Raw genomic sequence first — 13,255 nt, forward strand, 5'->3', positions numbered from 1 at the left:
TATTATCAACAACATCATTGTCTGATGACAACATCAAACAGCAAAGAGCAAAATAACACTGCAGAACTCTTCCCTTTCCTATTGTGTCCTTATACACAGAGATGTTGAAGACACAAATTGAGCAATTTAAACACAGGTAGGAACCAAAACACCAATATTGTCCCTAGACAAGGAAAGACAGCATAAAATTTGGTGACCAAATTTGGTGATCAAGGACTTGTCTACAAACAGTTAATCAGAAGCTGTTTCAATTTCAACAGCTCTGTGCACAGCTACCTCTTGAGGCATGTAATTTCCTTCCTGGTGCCTGATTAGTACAACCTGCTTCTCCAAATTAACCTACAGACAACAGGATTGCTGATTGACAGGAAACTGCTAACAGTACCCAGAGAGACCACTGTAGTTCTCAATACTAGCCCTGGCCATCATCCAGGGCAGAGTGGCAGAGCAGTAACCCAAGCCTTCCCCCTAACCCATCAGAGTTAGGTCATAATTTGCTATAAAAGAAGTCTGAGTAGGAATCTTGAAACTGATGGAATTACAAGCAGGGATAAATAAATTTTATGCCAGATTTTCTACAACAGAAAGCAGTAGCAGTGCTCCCAAAGTGCATCCTCAACCTCAGCAGAGATCCAGAGTGAAGCAGACTCTCTCAGGGTCCTTTGTCTCACAGCTCAAAGGGAAAAGAAAGATAATACAAAGGACCAGTCCTTGAAAGCTGACAGTCAAACCTCAGTCTGCCCTCCTCTCCAGCAGTGACTCTGGGACAGCAAAAGGCTGCCTGGGGGGTTTGAGCTGAAGGTCAGCAGCTGCCCCTGTGAGAATTTTCCTGTGGCAGCCACGTCTGTCTTTTAAACCACCAAGTACAAACTTAACCACCATGAACACAAATGAAAACATACTGCATGGCAGTGTCCAAATGTTTTCACTGGTCTGTTTGTATATTAACTGAGCTGGAGCTTATTAAGCAGCACCAAAGCTAAAGAACCCTCATGGCAAGCAAGAACAGCCAAGAGAGCAATCCTTTAGTTAAGTATTTAATGTTATTCCATCTCACTAATGTTACTCCACCTCATGCTGTACATCAGCTGTAACAGGATATGAAATGGATCCAGAACAGGATTGGCAGCTGTTATTTTCCGGTTTACATGGATGCTACAATGCTGTGATGCTCCAATGAGGGTGAACAAGACATAGAAGTGAAAACACTGAGGCAAGGAGTCCACAAGCTACTGCCAGTGTGTGTTGTGAAAATGGAAGCCAATTTCTGTTCTGGCTAAATTACCACATCCAGTAAACTTTTAAAGATCTGCATCAATGCTGGCTTTCTTATGGGACAGCCACAGATAAACTCTGTAATGTCACTGCAAACAGCCATAAAAAAGCCTGGAGTGATGCCCCAAGAGCCACTGGATACTCATCCTGATACATTCCACAGATAAAACTCAGGAATGAAAACAAAGCACAGCCTTATCCTCCCAAAATGCTGAGCCCTCCTATTAGGATCAGGTGGAACAATTTCTAGTCAAACTGAGCTAAGTGTGTTTCAGGATTTGTTTTCATATTACCCAAACTAGATCATCAACCTGCAGTAAAGAATACAACTCACTCTATGTGGTTTGTTTTCTACCAAAAATGATGATGACTCTGTGACCAGTGTGGTCTTAAAAGGTGGAAGTATACAGAGAGCTGGAGCCAGACACTGATCCCCAGCTAGAAATCACTGCCAGGTTGTGTCTACATTTTTTTTTTTTTGCAGGCAGATGTGAGCTTGTTCTGTCCTGCTCCACTGCCTGGGAGAAAGGTCAGCACCATTAGTGATACTAAACATGAAGGAAAAGCCTTGCTGAGAGGAAAAGTACACAAATGTGGGCTGGATGCCAGGGTAATACAGCTACAGAGCCCCCAGTCAGCTCAGAACATGGCAGAGCTCATTCTCATCTCATCCAAAAGGTGCTAAAAAGACCCAAGGATTCCAATTCTCTACACATTTCCATGGAATTGCTGTCTTTTGGTCACCATTTATTTTCCCAATAAAAATATATTACCCTGTATGTTTTACTTTCCAAATGTCTGTAGGAAAAACAACAAAAGTGATTGCAATTATACTCTAACACTGGGTTCATTCCAGGCACTTTGCTAGCATAAAACCTGGGTTAGTGCCAGAAACTCATATTTCTCTCCATTTTTATCCCCCTTCCATGCCATCCAACCCACCCACATGCTGAAGGACAATTGCCTCCTGCAGAAAGAAGACAGTTAATGAGATCTGACTTGTTCTTGCTCCACAGTATCAGACAGCAACAACACACAGTGCTGTGCTGTACACACTCCCAGCATTTCAAAGCCAGAGTTATGCCATGAGTACAATGCAGAGTTTCCCAGTGGAATGACTTCATTTCGGAGCTGTCACAGGTCATTTGACCACCCAGACAAAACCAGACCTGCTTACTAACCTGTACACCCCTCTGCAAGCACAATTCAGTTTGAAGATAAAAATTTTCTTCAGAGTGATCTTTGCTCTGAGTTGGCCAAGAAACAATGTAACATACATCAAAAAGAAGTCATCATGTTCTTCTGGATGTCTTCAAGTTCATTAAAACAAATAAATTATAATCTTGCTTATAAAAAGAAACAAAATTCCTTAATCCCACAGAAAGCATTATATGATCTGCTGTATCTGACACTGTAAAACACCAAGTATGAGCAGCTACCAAATCATATCCTGGAGCATTTTCCTGAACTAATGTTGTCCACACAAGGAAAACAGAATATGGGCTTTTTCTGATGTAAAATAGATTCATTTCAGTCTAATAACCTCTCTGCCATCAGTATTAACCAGCTGGGGGTAGAGATATGACAGAGATTGCTAACTTCACAGGAAATTAAGTCAAACAATAAAACAACTGGTTTGAATATCTATGGTGGTTGCAGAAGAGCTAAACTGCAAAAGCATCTCAGACTGACAGGTCCTTACTGCAGCGTGTGAGAGTTGAAAGAATTGCTTTTCCAGGCACACACATCTAAACGATCTCTCCTTTGCATAGAGAAGTGCTTTTCAGAACAACTCAGTGCACTCCCATTGCAGCTGAGTCAGCCTGCCACCAGATGCTGATCTCATTTCACTGTAAATGCTGTGAGATTCCATTAGCTTCAGCAGATTTACATCAAATTTACAGGGGTGTGAGATTAGCATCTGGCCTGGCTCCTCTAGTGAATGAATACTAAATTCCATATTGTGCTTGTTCATGCAGCATCTACTTTAGCTTTGCCATGCTTAGTGCAGAGATTACCCATTTATGACTATGGGCAATTGCAGTCTAAAACACAAACCTTTTTTCACATACCAAAAAAGAAAGAATTGAATGGAGGAAAAAGAAAATTAACAAGAAACACATTGGGACACAAGCCAGGAGGATCCTACATTCTAACATCTTGTCAATCTGATTTTTGCAGCATCAGTGACTTGTCAGGAAGCTCCACATCTGCCATGAACAGTGATAAAACAGTTCTTGCTCACTGATGAGACTGCAGCAACAACCAAATGAGATGAAAATTCACAAGGACAGAATATCACTCCAAATTTGCTGCAATGGATTTAGACTAGACTCCCTTGCAGGACTTGTGATAAATCATCTTTCCCTAATGTAAATGGAGATCCACCTTGCCTCCATTGCTGTGCCCTTTGCTCTCCATCTCACCTCACACATCACACAATAGGGGCTTCTGTGCCAGAGCCTGGGGCACAGCTCCACCTGCCTCTGCCAGGCTCATGCTCCATCACCAAAATAAAAGTCTTTTCAGTCTGGAATACCTGTTCCATCAGGTTTATCAATCTAAACAGTGTGGATTTTCCAGGGATGTAGAGACACTTGCAACAAAGTTCTCCATGCTGTGTGTCCTGCCCTCTCTAACCCTCCCAATATTTGACAGCAAGTCCACAAACATTTGCTTTGATCCTATCCAGACTTTCAATCACTTCCCCCTCCCTCCCTCCCCCCCATTTTACATTTCTGGTTGCATTTTGAAGCACACAGGCCTTGCAGTGGTGACCCATGGAAGGGAGGAGAGCATCTGCATCAAGTGTTGGAGCCACTGACTCCCAGCAGAAATGCTCCCCACCACATTTCTCTTCACAGAGAAAAGCAAGGCACAATTCTTCCTAAGAATATTTCTGGGTTTCACACTCTCTGAACCTCAGAGAAAGAAGAAACAATTCTTATCTCATTTATGGTGCCTGTGATTGTTCACAAGTGGAATGCACTGTGGAAGGTTGTTTACCTGAAGGGAATTGGTGATTGGATTCTGGTGTGGGTGTTTTGATTCACTGACCACTTGAATACAGGTGTGTGTGTGTCGGGACTGTTGGCTGACAGTCACAAGATGCAGTGGAGTGCAGCTGAGTGCTTGGCAGATTCAGTTTAAATGCAATGTAAAAATATAGTATAATAAAGTAATTAATTAGACTTCTGATAAGATGGAGTCCTCCTCATCATTTCTTCCTTCATCAGGGTTTCCCTGCAAATCCTATACCCCACCCCTGTGGGTTTGGATGGGCTGTGGTCACACCCACCTTCTCCCTGTTGCTGTGAGCAGTGAGGGACCTGTGGGCAGCCCCCCGCAGCGCTGTCCGGTAGTTGTAGAAGTTGCCTGTAGGGTCCATCTGGTGCTACATGCACAAAACAACACAGTTGGTTAGAAAGTACCCTGGGCCCTCTAAAGACAATTTTACACTCAGCTGTAGCAAACCATGAGCAGAGCAGAGCCTCCATCTTCAACACGCAAATCTTCAAAATCCACATGCCTGCAGAGCCCCATGCCCCAAGGATGCAATGAGAGGTCTACAGCCCATGGCTGTTTATACCTTTGATATTTCTACTGACAGCTTACTGAGCTTTTATGTGAAGAATAAGCACTGCACATACTGTGTGTCCCAAACCCTGGAATTCTCAATACTCAATATTCTCAAAAATATTGTGGGGTCTTCACTCAACCTCCAAGGTATAGATTGGGAGCTTTACATTCAGCATTGTGCCCGTGGCCAAACAAAACATGCATCAGTAGAAGCACTGTGGTGTGCACATAGGTTCATACTTTGGGGTTTTTTTAATTCCTCTTATTTATTTGAGTACTCTGAATTTGCTTTACATATCAACAGCTTTACACCCTCCTCACTACACCTGGGGTATTTCAGCTTAGAATGAGGCTCTCTGCCTGTGAAATGTGTCTCCAGACATCTCACACCTGGATAACAATGTAAAATTCCTAAACAAAAATATCCTGAATATAATTAAAGCAGTGCATCAGAAATTTTTTTTTTTTACCTCCAGAATGAAAAATTTGGCAGTTTTCACTTTTGACCAAGTCTTCTTTAGCCTGGAAACTGGACTCATATTCATTCCAGCTACGAGTGAGAGAGAAGAAAATAGAGCCATTGATAAGAGCTGGGTTTGCTTTTTCAGCTGTGACAGCTGATGGAGGAAGACCTGGTTAGAAGCTGTACTTACAAATGATTGCCATCAGTGAATTAAAATTCCCTATGTTAAAGCACTCTCGGGCAACATCGATGAAGAATTCGATGACTTGTGCTCGCTGTTTCTTTTTTGCAGGCTGTAAATTAAAATAAATGAGTATCTGTAATGAGCATATGCAGAATTGGAGGTCATCCTAAGCATTTGTTCCATGCATAGCGTGGCTTCATGCACAGCTTGGACCATCTGCTTTCAGTCACTGGCCCTAATTCTGTTCCAGCAATCCAGTGGATGCTGGTGACTGGCAGCCTCTGAAATCAAAGCTTTCACTGCAGTGACACAGAAGAAATTCATGGCAATTTCCAGCCCCAGTGACTGTCTCAGTGCTGGAACAGGCAGCCCAAGCACAGCCTCAGCTCCCTGCTGGCCTCCCCAGTCCATGGGCTCATCAGCACAGACTTCCCCAAGGGCAGGATTTCACAGCCCTGTAACAGCAGCATCCTTGTCTCAGAAAAAGCTTCATTGCATTAATCACTTTCCACTCTTCTGTCCCTTTAGCAATACAGCCAGTCCAAATGACAGCACTTTAAATACACATTTTAATTGGACTGGAATCACCCTGACTTTTCCAAAGATGATCTTCAAATGGTAATTCTTATGTGTCACAGGCTATCTAGGCTCTTGAAACTATTAGTATTCATCCCTTCCATACCCTTTCCAAAGAGGAAAACTTGAATTTCATTTTGATGGGACCAAGTTAAACAAACTAAAACCACTACAAGTTAAGAAACAACAGCCACAGCCACAATAATGGGCAGCAGGACAGAGAGCCATGCAGTGGGAATTCACACACACAGCAGATCTTTAGGATGACAGATAACAAATATGGCTCTGCTAGAATCTTTGCTGGCAGAAATCTCACAGGATAACTCAAGGCATTTTTTTTCCTCTCTTTTTCCCTGCAGGGTTCATTATTCCACACTGTGCTTCTACTACATCAAGAGAACAGTGCATTCCCCTGTGTGCCACCACCTCTGTTTTGCAATATGTTTGTCATTTATCAGGTCTCTTCTGCAAGTGCAACACTACTAAAACTTACCATCAGATGCTTAGCTGGTTGTAAGAAATAAATCCCCAGGATTGCTTATTAATATAAAATCTCAGAGTGGTACTTCAGATACATGGTAAAACGTGGCACATACTTGTAACTTACCATGCAAATTTCTGTTGCTACCAGGTAGCAGAGTCTATTGAACCATTTCACATAGGCCTCAAGGTTACTTGTCTTCTTCTGCTCACTGAAACAAGTCTGGGGGGAAAAAAGCACAGAGATATAACTGTGTTCCAGTAAGTGACCTGATCACTAAGATAAATACTGCACAAAGGTAATTACTGGCCACATCTCTCTCTGGCTAATGGAAGACTGTGCATTTAAGGGCCCCTTGTAAAAATCCCGTGGATACCTGGGTGTATCACACTGCACAATTCACACTGGTGTTCAGAAAACAGCCCCATTTTGCCTGCAGCACGTGTTCACTGAGAGTCTGCACTGACCCTTCCTCGCTGGGATACAAACAGCTGAGGCATTGCAGGATTCTGACATCAACAAGGACATGCAGACAAAATAAGACAGGCACAGTCTTCCACAGCAGGCTCAGTTTGTGACTTTGATTCCAGGATTTCCTCCACCTCAGTAAATAAAATCACCCACAGCCCTTTTCTGCAGGGTAGGGACCAGAATTTAGTAAAGTATACAAGAGATAAACAAGAGAAAACACAGTTCTGATTGATTTTTTGTGGAAAAAACCCACTATTTTTCCTTAGTGAGTTTTCAGAAAAACAGGTTCTTAGTAATCAGCTCTGCCTGGATGGCTGTGTTTGAACAGGTCACTTACATGCCAGAGGCACTTCACTGATAAGAGCGATACAAGAAGCATATTTTTCACTTATTTGTATAAAACTTAACATAAATTCCCATAACTGACACAGGCTATGTGAGCAGATACTTGGCTGTATTTTTCCAGTTCCTTTGTCATCAATAGAAAATTTGACTTCAGAGGAGTGATAGGGCAGTTCACACAGCTGGAATATATTGCTTGGGATTGTAAGAATTCAAGTGCTTTGCCCAACTTTAAACTCTTAGACAATCCATGTAGGACACTCAACTCTCTGAAGTTCAAGAGATTTGTCTGAACATTCAGGAACATCCACTAGAGGGTACCAGAGAATACTGATTTTTGTTTTATTAGGAGGCTCATTTCCCAGAGGTACCATAAACACATGCCACTAAGAGGAAAATCATAATGCATAACCAAAGATCCATTAATGTCAGTGGGATCACCCATATTATGTAAACCAGTGACTAAGAACCCCTTTGGAAATATGGCTTAATATGATTCCCAAGGTAACTCAAAGTAAGGAAATATTCACCTGTGGTTCTGCATACAGATGTGTTTAGGAACAGAAATCACAGTGCCATGCTATGGAGGAGCAAAGCCTAACAGGACTGAAATTCTGAGCCACTTTATGCATAGACTACAAACACAATAGAAGTGCATTTTTAAAGCCTCTCAAAAGCAAATGTTAGCAAGCAGCATGTAAATATCAAAAACCCAAAGGAAACCCAAATCAGCCCCAGTCTAACCATAGCAGTTGCTCTTCACATGCTCTGTTTCTTGTTTCCTATTACAGCATAAAGTACACAAAAGCCAGGTTTTGTTCTGAAAATAGTATTTCCATCTCAGAACTGCTGTCCTGTGCCAGGGCGTAAGAGCCACAGCTAATAACGCAAAACTTGTGAAAAATGTGCAGCAGTAAAGTGGAGCCAGACTGCTTTTTAAAGGTTAAGCTTTATAAATGGCAGCAATATTTAGCACCTCCCAAGCATCTTCCATCTGCAGCTCAGAATGCTTGATAAACATTCATAAGTGAAGCCTTTTGAAGCCCTCACGCAAGAAAGATGTTTAATATGATCTCCAGCTGGAGGGAATTCAGACCTGAGCCAGCTCCCTGTGTCTGACAGGGATGTTCCTCATGGGTCAGGGAATATGACTCCACATCAGGTTTGGGCTACTTTGTCCAAAGATGTGTCCAGAGAAGGGCCAAGGAGCTGGGGAAGGGTACGGGGCACAAATCTGAGGAGCAGCAGCTGAGGGAGCTCAGCTTGGAGACAAAGAGGGAGAACCTTCTTGCTCTCCACAGCTCCATGGAAGGAGGTTGTAGGGTGGGGGGAGTTGGTCTCTTCTCCCAAGTAACAAAAGGAAATGCCCTCAAGTTGTGCCAGAAGAGGTTTAGATTAGATATTAGGAGAAATTTCTTCACTGAAAGGGTAGTCAGGCATTGGAACAGGCTGCCCAGGAAAGTGGTGGAATCCCCATCCCTGGAGGTGTTAAAAAAATGTATGGATGTGGCACCTGGGGACATGGTATGGTAGTGGCCTTGGCAGTGCTGGGTTTAGGGTTGGAGTCGATGATCTTGGAGGCCATTTCCAACCTAAACTATTTTGTGATTGTGTGTGCAATGCTCTCCCCCTGGGCTATATCTTGGCACAGAAGCTTTTCTAAATCAACCACATAGAGCCTGAAGAAAAGCTCCAGACTACCCCCACTGTGATCAGCCTTGCTGACTTGAAGCCCAGGTGGCTGAAATCTCACTGTAGCTGGTTTGGTATCTTGTGTTTCTGACACATATTTGCTGCCTTTGAGCTCCTTTCTAAGGAATGTGATCAATGCCCAGAATAGCTGGAACTCCATCTCTGCCTATCTCCCTCATGCTGAAACAAACCTCAGAATCTCCACAAGTCCAAGGAGAGAAGGAAAGGGCCCAATGTTGCACATTTCATCCATCCATCCATCCATCCATCCATCCATCCATCCATCCATCCATCCATCCATCCATCCATCCATCCATCCACCCACCCACCCACCCATCATTACAAGCTATTTTGATGCTCTTTGTTCAGCACTACAGACCCAGGTCTTCCTGGTACCTTTGAGGGGGGGGATCCAATGAGGAAATTCAACCATTGATGTATGATCTCAGTGGGAATGTATACACAGTTCAGGGCAAGAATTTTTCATCCTTTCTTTTCAGACAGCATGTGAAATCTCTGACTTTCCCTCCCCAGCTAGGAAGCCTCTGTCCTTATTGAGGCACTCACTGAAATGTTACTTCAAACCTCAGTGGAATCAGTGGAAAGACTCCAAGTGGCTTTCACAGCCTTTGGAGGAAGCCCTGAGCAGGCACTCTGTTCCCTGTGGTGCTTTGGGTTATTGTGTAGAGAGAGAAGAGTTGATTCATGACTCACTGACTCATGGCTGTGGTGTCTGGGCACACACTGAGGCCATTACATCACAGCCAGAGCCTTCAGTCCTTCAGCAGAGCAGCAGACGTTCCCTGGCTGTGTACAGCCACAAGCATCTGTCCCAGCCAAAGCAGCTTGGGAGGAACAAGCCTGAAAGCAACCAGGGTGGTGGCCAGTTTGTCAGCAGGGAGGAATGGCAGTGACCTGCCAGTGTGAGCTCTGCCAGCAGGTTCCCATCCTTGCCATGACAACACAGGTCACCAGTTGGCCTGGCCCATGTCAGCTTGTGACTCAGGCCCTGCTCTTGGGGACCTTGTCACAACTGCACAAACTGTGGTCACAGGAGACACTTTGTGTGTGGAGAGACCTTACCTTGGTGCCATCCAGAGGGTCCTTATGTACAAATGCCTGCACAAACTCCTCAGGTCCAATGTGACTCAATCTTTCCTGTTGAGGGTAGGGGAGTGGGAAGAGAGAGGGGAAAATAAGAAAGGACCCCAGAATATCTGTTTCTCTTGATAAAACAGCATCATTTTCTGTCAGCTCTGAGTGGTGTCACTGAGCTGGTACACAGCCAGCTAGCTGGACATTAAAATTCATAACAACAATTAGAACTATGTCAGCAGAAAGATTAAAATTAGAATAAATAAGCCTCATTACTGACAAGCCACAGTAAGAGTCCCCTCCACTGTGCTGGATGCACAGGGAGCCAGCAGACATCAGTTCTGTTTGGTGTTCCCTCAGACCTGCTGTGGTCCAGCATCACTCAAAAGTCAAATTGTTTCCCAGCTGTTACAATGGCAGTAATGCTGTTATCTGGAGTCCACAGCATCCCACTGCATCCCACAGCATCCCAACTGCTCAGAACCCACCCCAGGCTCTGCCCTGGCTCCTGCCCACTGACCCACAGGTGCTGCCCTGGGGTGATGGCTCTGGGTCACTGGGGAAGGAAGGCACTGAGGATGCATGTGACACATTAAAGGCTTTGCTTACACTGGAGAGTGTCCCAGGCACTAAGCAAAACAAGAATAAATAAAGTATCCAAATCTCTCTTAGTAAAAGAGAGGCCACCTCCAGCAGCTCCTGAAAAAATGTGGCAGCTCCAACAACATACTGACCTTCCTGCTAGGCTTTGCACTCTCCTTAAATGTGTTTATTAGAAAAAATAAATATTTTCAGTAGGCTGTAGGTCACAAAGGTATTTCAGAGGAGGTATTTTGGAATTCCTACAGTCCAAACTCAGAATACTCAAGCAACGATAAAATAAATGGTAGTTCTGGTCAAGGGATAATTTTATGTCTAGTCCTATGCTCTTTCTCTGGGCCTCTCACCCAAACACTGATAACTGTATAGGGCTCTTACTAATCAATAACTGTTTTAAATAAGTATCAAATAATTCTTACTAGCAAATAAGCATCAGACAATTTCAGTGCAGAACACTTGATATATCAGACAGAGCAATGAAAGAGAAAGTAGAGAAAATTGATTACAGTACAGTGGAATTAAAATCTCTAGCTGCATCTGTTTTAAAAAGGCAGTGATGCCTCAGTTTCAGGGCATTTCCCCTTGGAAGCCAGCTGCACTGTGAAGAGGAAAAAAAAACAAAAGCAAGGAAAAACTCCAAGAAAAAGAACTTCTACTCTCTGGCTTAAGTTACATAAAGCAAAGAGAGCCAAAGCTGCATGTTCTGAAAACTATCCATTCCACTTCTTGACAAACAGAATATAAACTAACTTCAGAAATCTGAATTTCTGATTTCCTACTGCCCACTCCAATCCACAGTGCATTTCATGTTTTGTTTTTCCATCCTTCCCCTGAAGGATGAGCAGAGGGAAGGAGGACAGGCAGCAGGGCACCAGAGCAGTGAGATCTGCAGATGGCAGCAATGTTTTATGTTCTCTGTGCACATCCAGGAGGTCTGTGGGGAGGACCTGACCCTGGGAGAAGGGTGTGCAGCACAACAGCACAACCAAGGCTCCAGCACTGCAATTTTTCACACAAGAGAGTGTTTGGGAGCAGACTGCAGCCCAGCACAGGGAGAAGAGCAGGAATTTGTGGGGGTGGTATCTGCACACCCTTATATGTCCATGCACAAAACCCCAAAGGGAAGAATGCAAGGCACTTCAGACAACCCACTGCTTTGTGTAGCTGCAGAAATGGATTTGAACTGCTAAAATTTCTTCCAAATTTATAAAAGGGTTAAGGATCAGCCATTTCAATAGCACCTGCAGATCTTGTGGGGCTCTGAGCACCTTATAAAAGTGACATTCCTAGGACTTGACTTTGCTGGGATAGGATTCTCATTTCACAAATTAGCAAGCTGAAGTACAGCGACCTGCTCCAAGCTGCACAGGGACACTCTGATATATAATTTTCCTCCCAAGCATCTCTTAACCTGTCAAACCCTGCCTCCTGCTGCAGTGCTGCTACAGCATGGGATAGGCTGCAGCAGTGCAGACATTTTTTGGTTATGTCTGGAATACTTAGCAGCTGATGGCTTAAAATAACATCTCTGGCTGCAGAAGTTGGGAACCATTCCCACTTACCAGCTCCACATGTGTCAGCTGCTGAGCCAGGGTGTAAGGGTCACTGCAGACACTCAGGATTTCTCTCTGAATTGATGGAGGTTTAGTTTTAAAGGCAACCAGCTTATCAGAGACAGCAGTACTGATCTTGAGAATCCCTTCTTGCCCATGGCTGAGGGTTGCAAGCTTCTGATTCAGGGCTTGCAAAAGCTGATTCATCTTTTTCCAGTAAGCCTGGAGAGACAGGGAGAGAAACATAAGCCACCCAAAAAACTTGACATTGGTGTGGATTTTTGTGCTGAATTTTCCTTTCTGCAAAATACTCCTAAGCCAGCAACAGGTTACCATTTTATTTCCAACAAGCCTATTTCAGAATAACCAGTAGGCTTAATTACAATTCTGTGCTCTGGACACAGAGACTGCAGTCAAGGGAAGAGGCAGGCAGGACTGGTGGGTTGGGCTGGCACTGATACTCCAGATTGCTGCCAACATCAGGCTCAAAGGAGAGGCAATGCTACCACATGAGTTACTGCAGCTTTCTGGAGCACAGCAGCTTTTGGTACCTATCTTTTTTGTGAGCTACATTTTGGCTGAGAAGCCTACCCGTTAATGCTGCTTTGTCAGCTCTTATTTATTGGGAATAAGAAATGTTTCTAATGCTATTTTCTCCAACCTTTTGACCTGAATGCAGAAGAAGCCCACAGCTGCTTGCTACCCAGCTGGAGTGGCTGGAGCATTGTGTAGCTTTGAGTATTTAATATCCAAATGTAAATTGCTACTGAAGGAAGCTCATATTGTATTCCAGGCACAGCCATGTGGCTCAGCAGGATCATCATTACCAACTTGCCCAGGTTGTTCTGAAAGCTGGAGCAACTCTTTACAGACAATGAGTGGAGTCTCTGCCATGGAGGATGGGCAGAAAGAAATTACTTCAACAGTTCATGACTGACAGATGC

At 43.8% G+C, this 13,255-nt stretch overlaps 1 protein-coding gene across 3 annotated transcripts in view; it reads right to left on the bottom strand.

Moving 5' to 3' along the window:
* Positions 1 to 13,255, bottom strand: part of RASGEF1C (RasGEF domain family member 1C) — a 71,621-nt gene that overhangs the window by 9,916 nt on the left and 48,450 nt on the right. For all 3 annotated transcript variants that reach the window (XM_050979682.1, XM_050979680.1, XM_050979681.1), the window contains 6 exons: positions 12,321 to 12,533; positions 10,147 to 10,221; positions 6,685 to 6,780; positions 5,508 to 5,610; positions 5,325 to 5,404; positions 4,574 to 4,669 (listed from right to left, as the gene is read on the bottom strand). In XM_050979682.1, the coding sequence (XP_050835639.1) occupies positions 4,574 to 4,669; positions 5,325 to 5,404; positions 5,508 to 5,610; positions 6,685 to 6,780; positions 10,147 to 10,221; positions 12,321 to 12,533 (663 nt within the window). The remainder of the gene's footprint in view (positions 1 to 4,573; positions 4,670 to 5,324; positions 5,405 to 5,507; positions 5,611 to 6,684; positions 6,781 to 10,146; positions 10,222 to 12,320; positions 12,534 to 13,255) is intronic.

This window comes from Serinus canaria, chromosome 13 (assembly GCF_022539315.1).
Source record: "Serinus canaria isolate serCan28SL12 chromosome 13, serCan2020, whole genome shotgun sequence".
NCBI lineage: Eukaryota > Metazoa > Chordata > Aves > Passeriformes > Fringillidae > Serinus > Serinus canaria.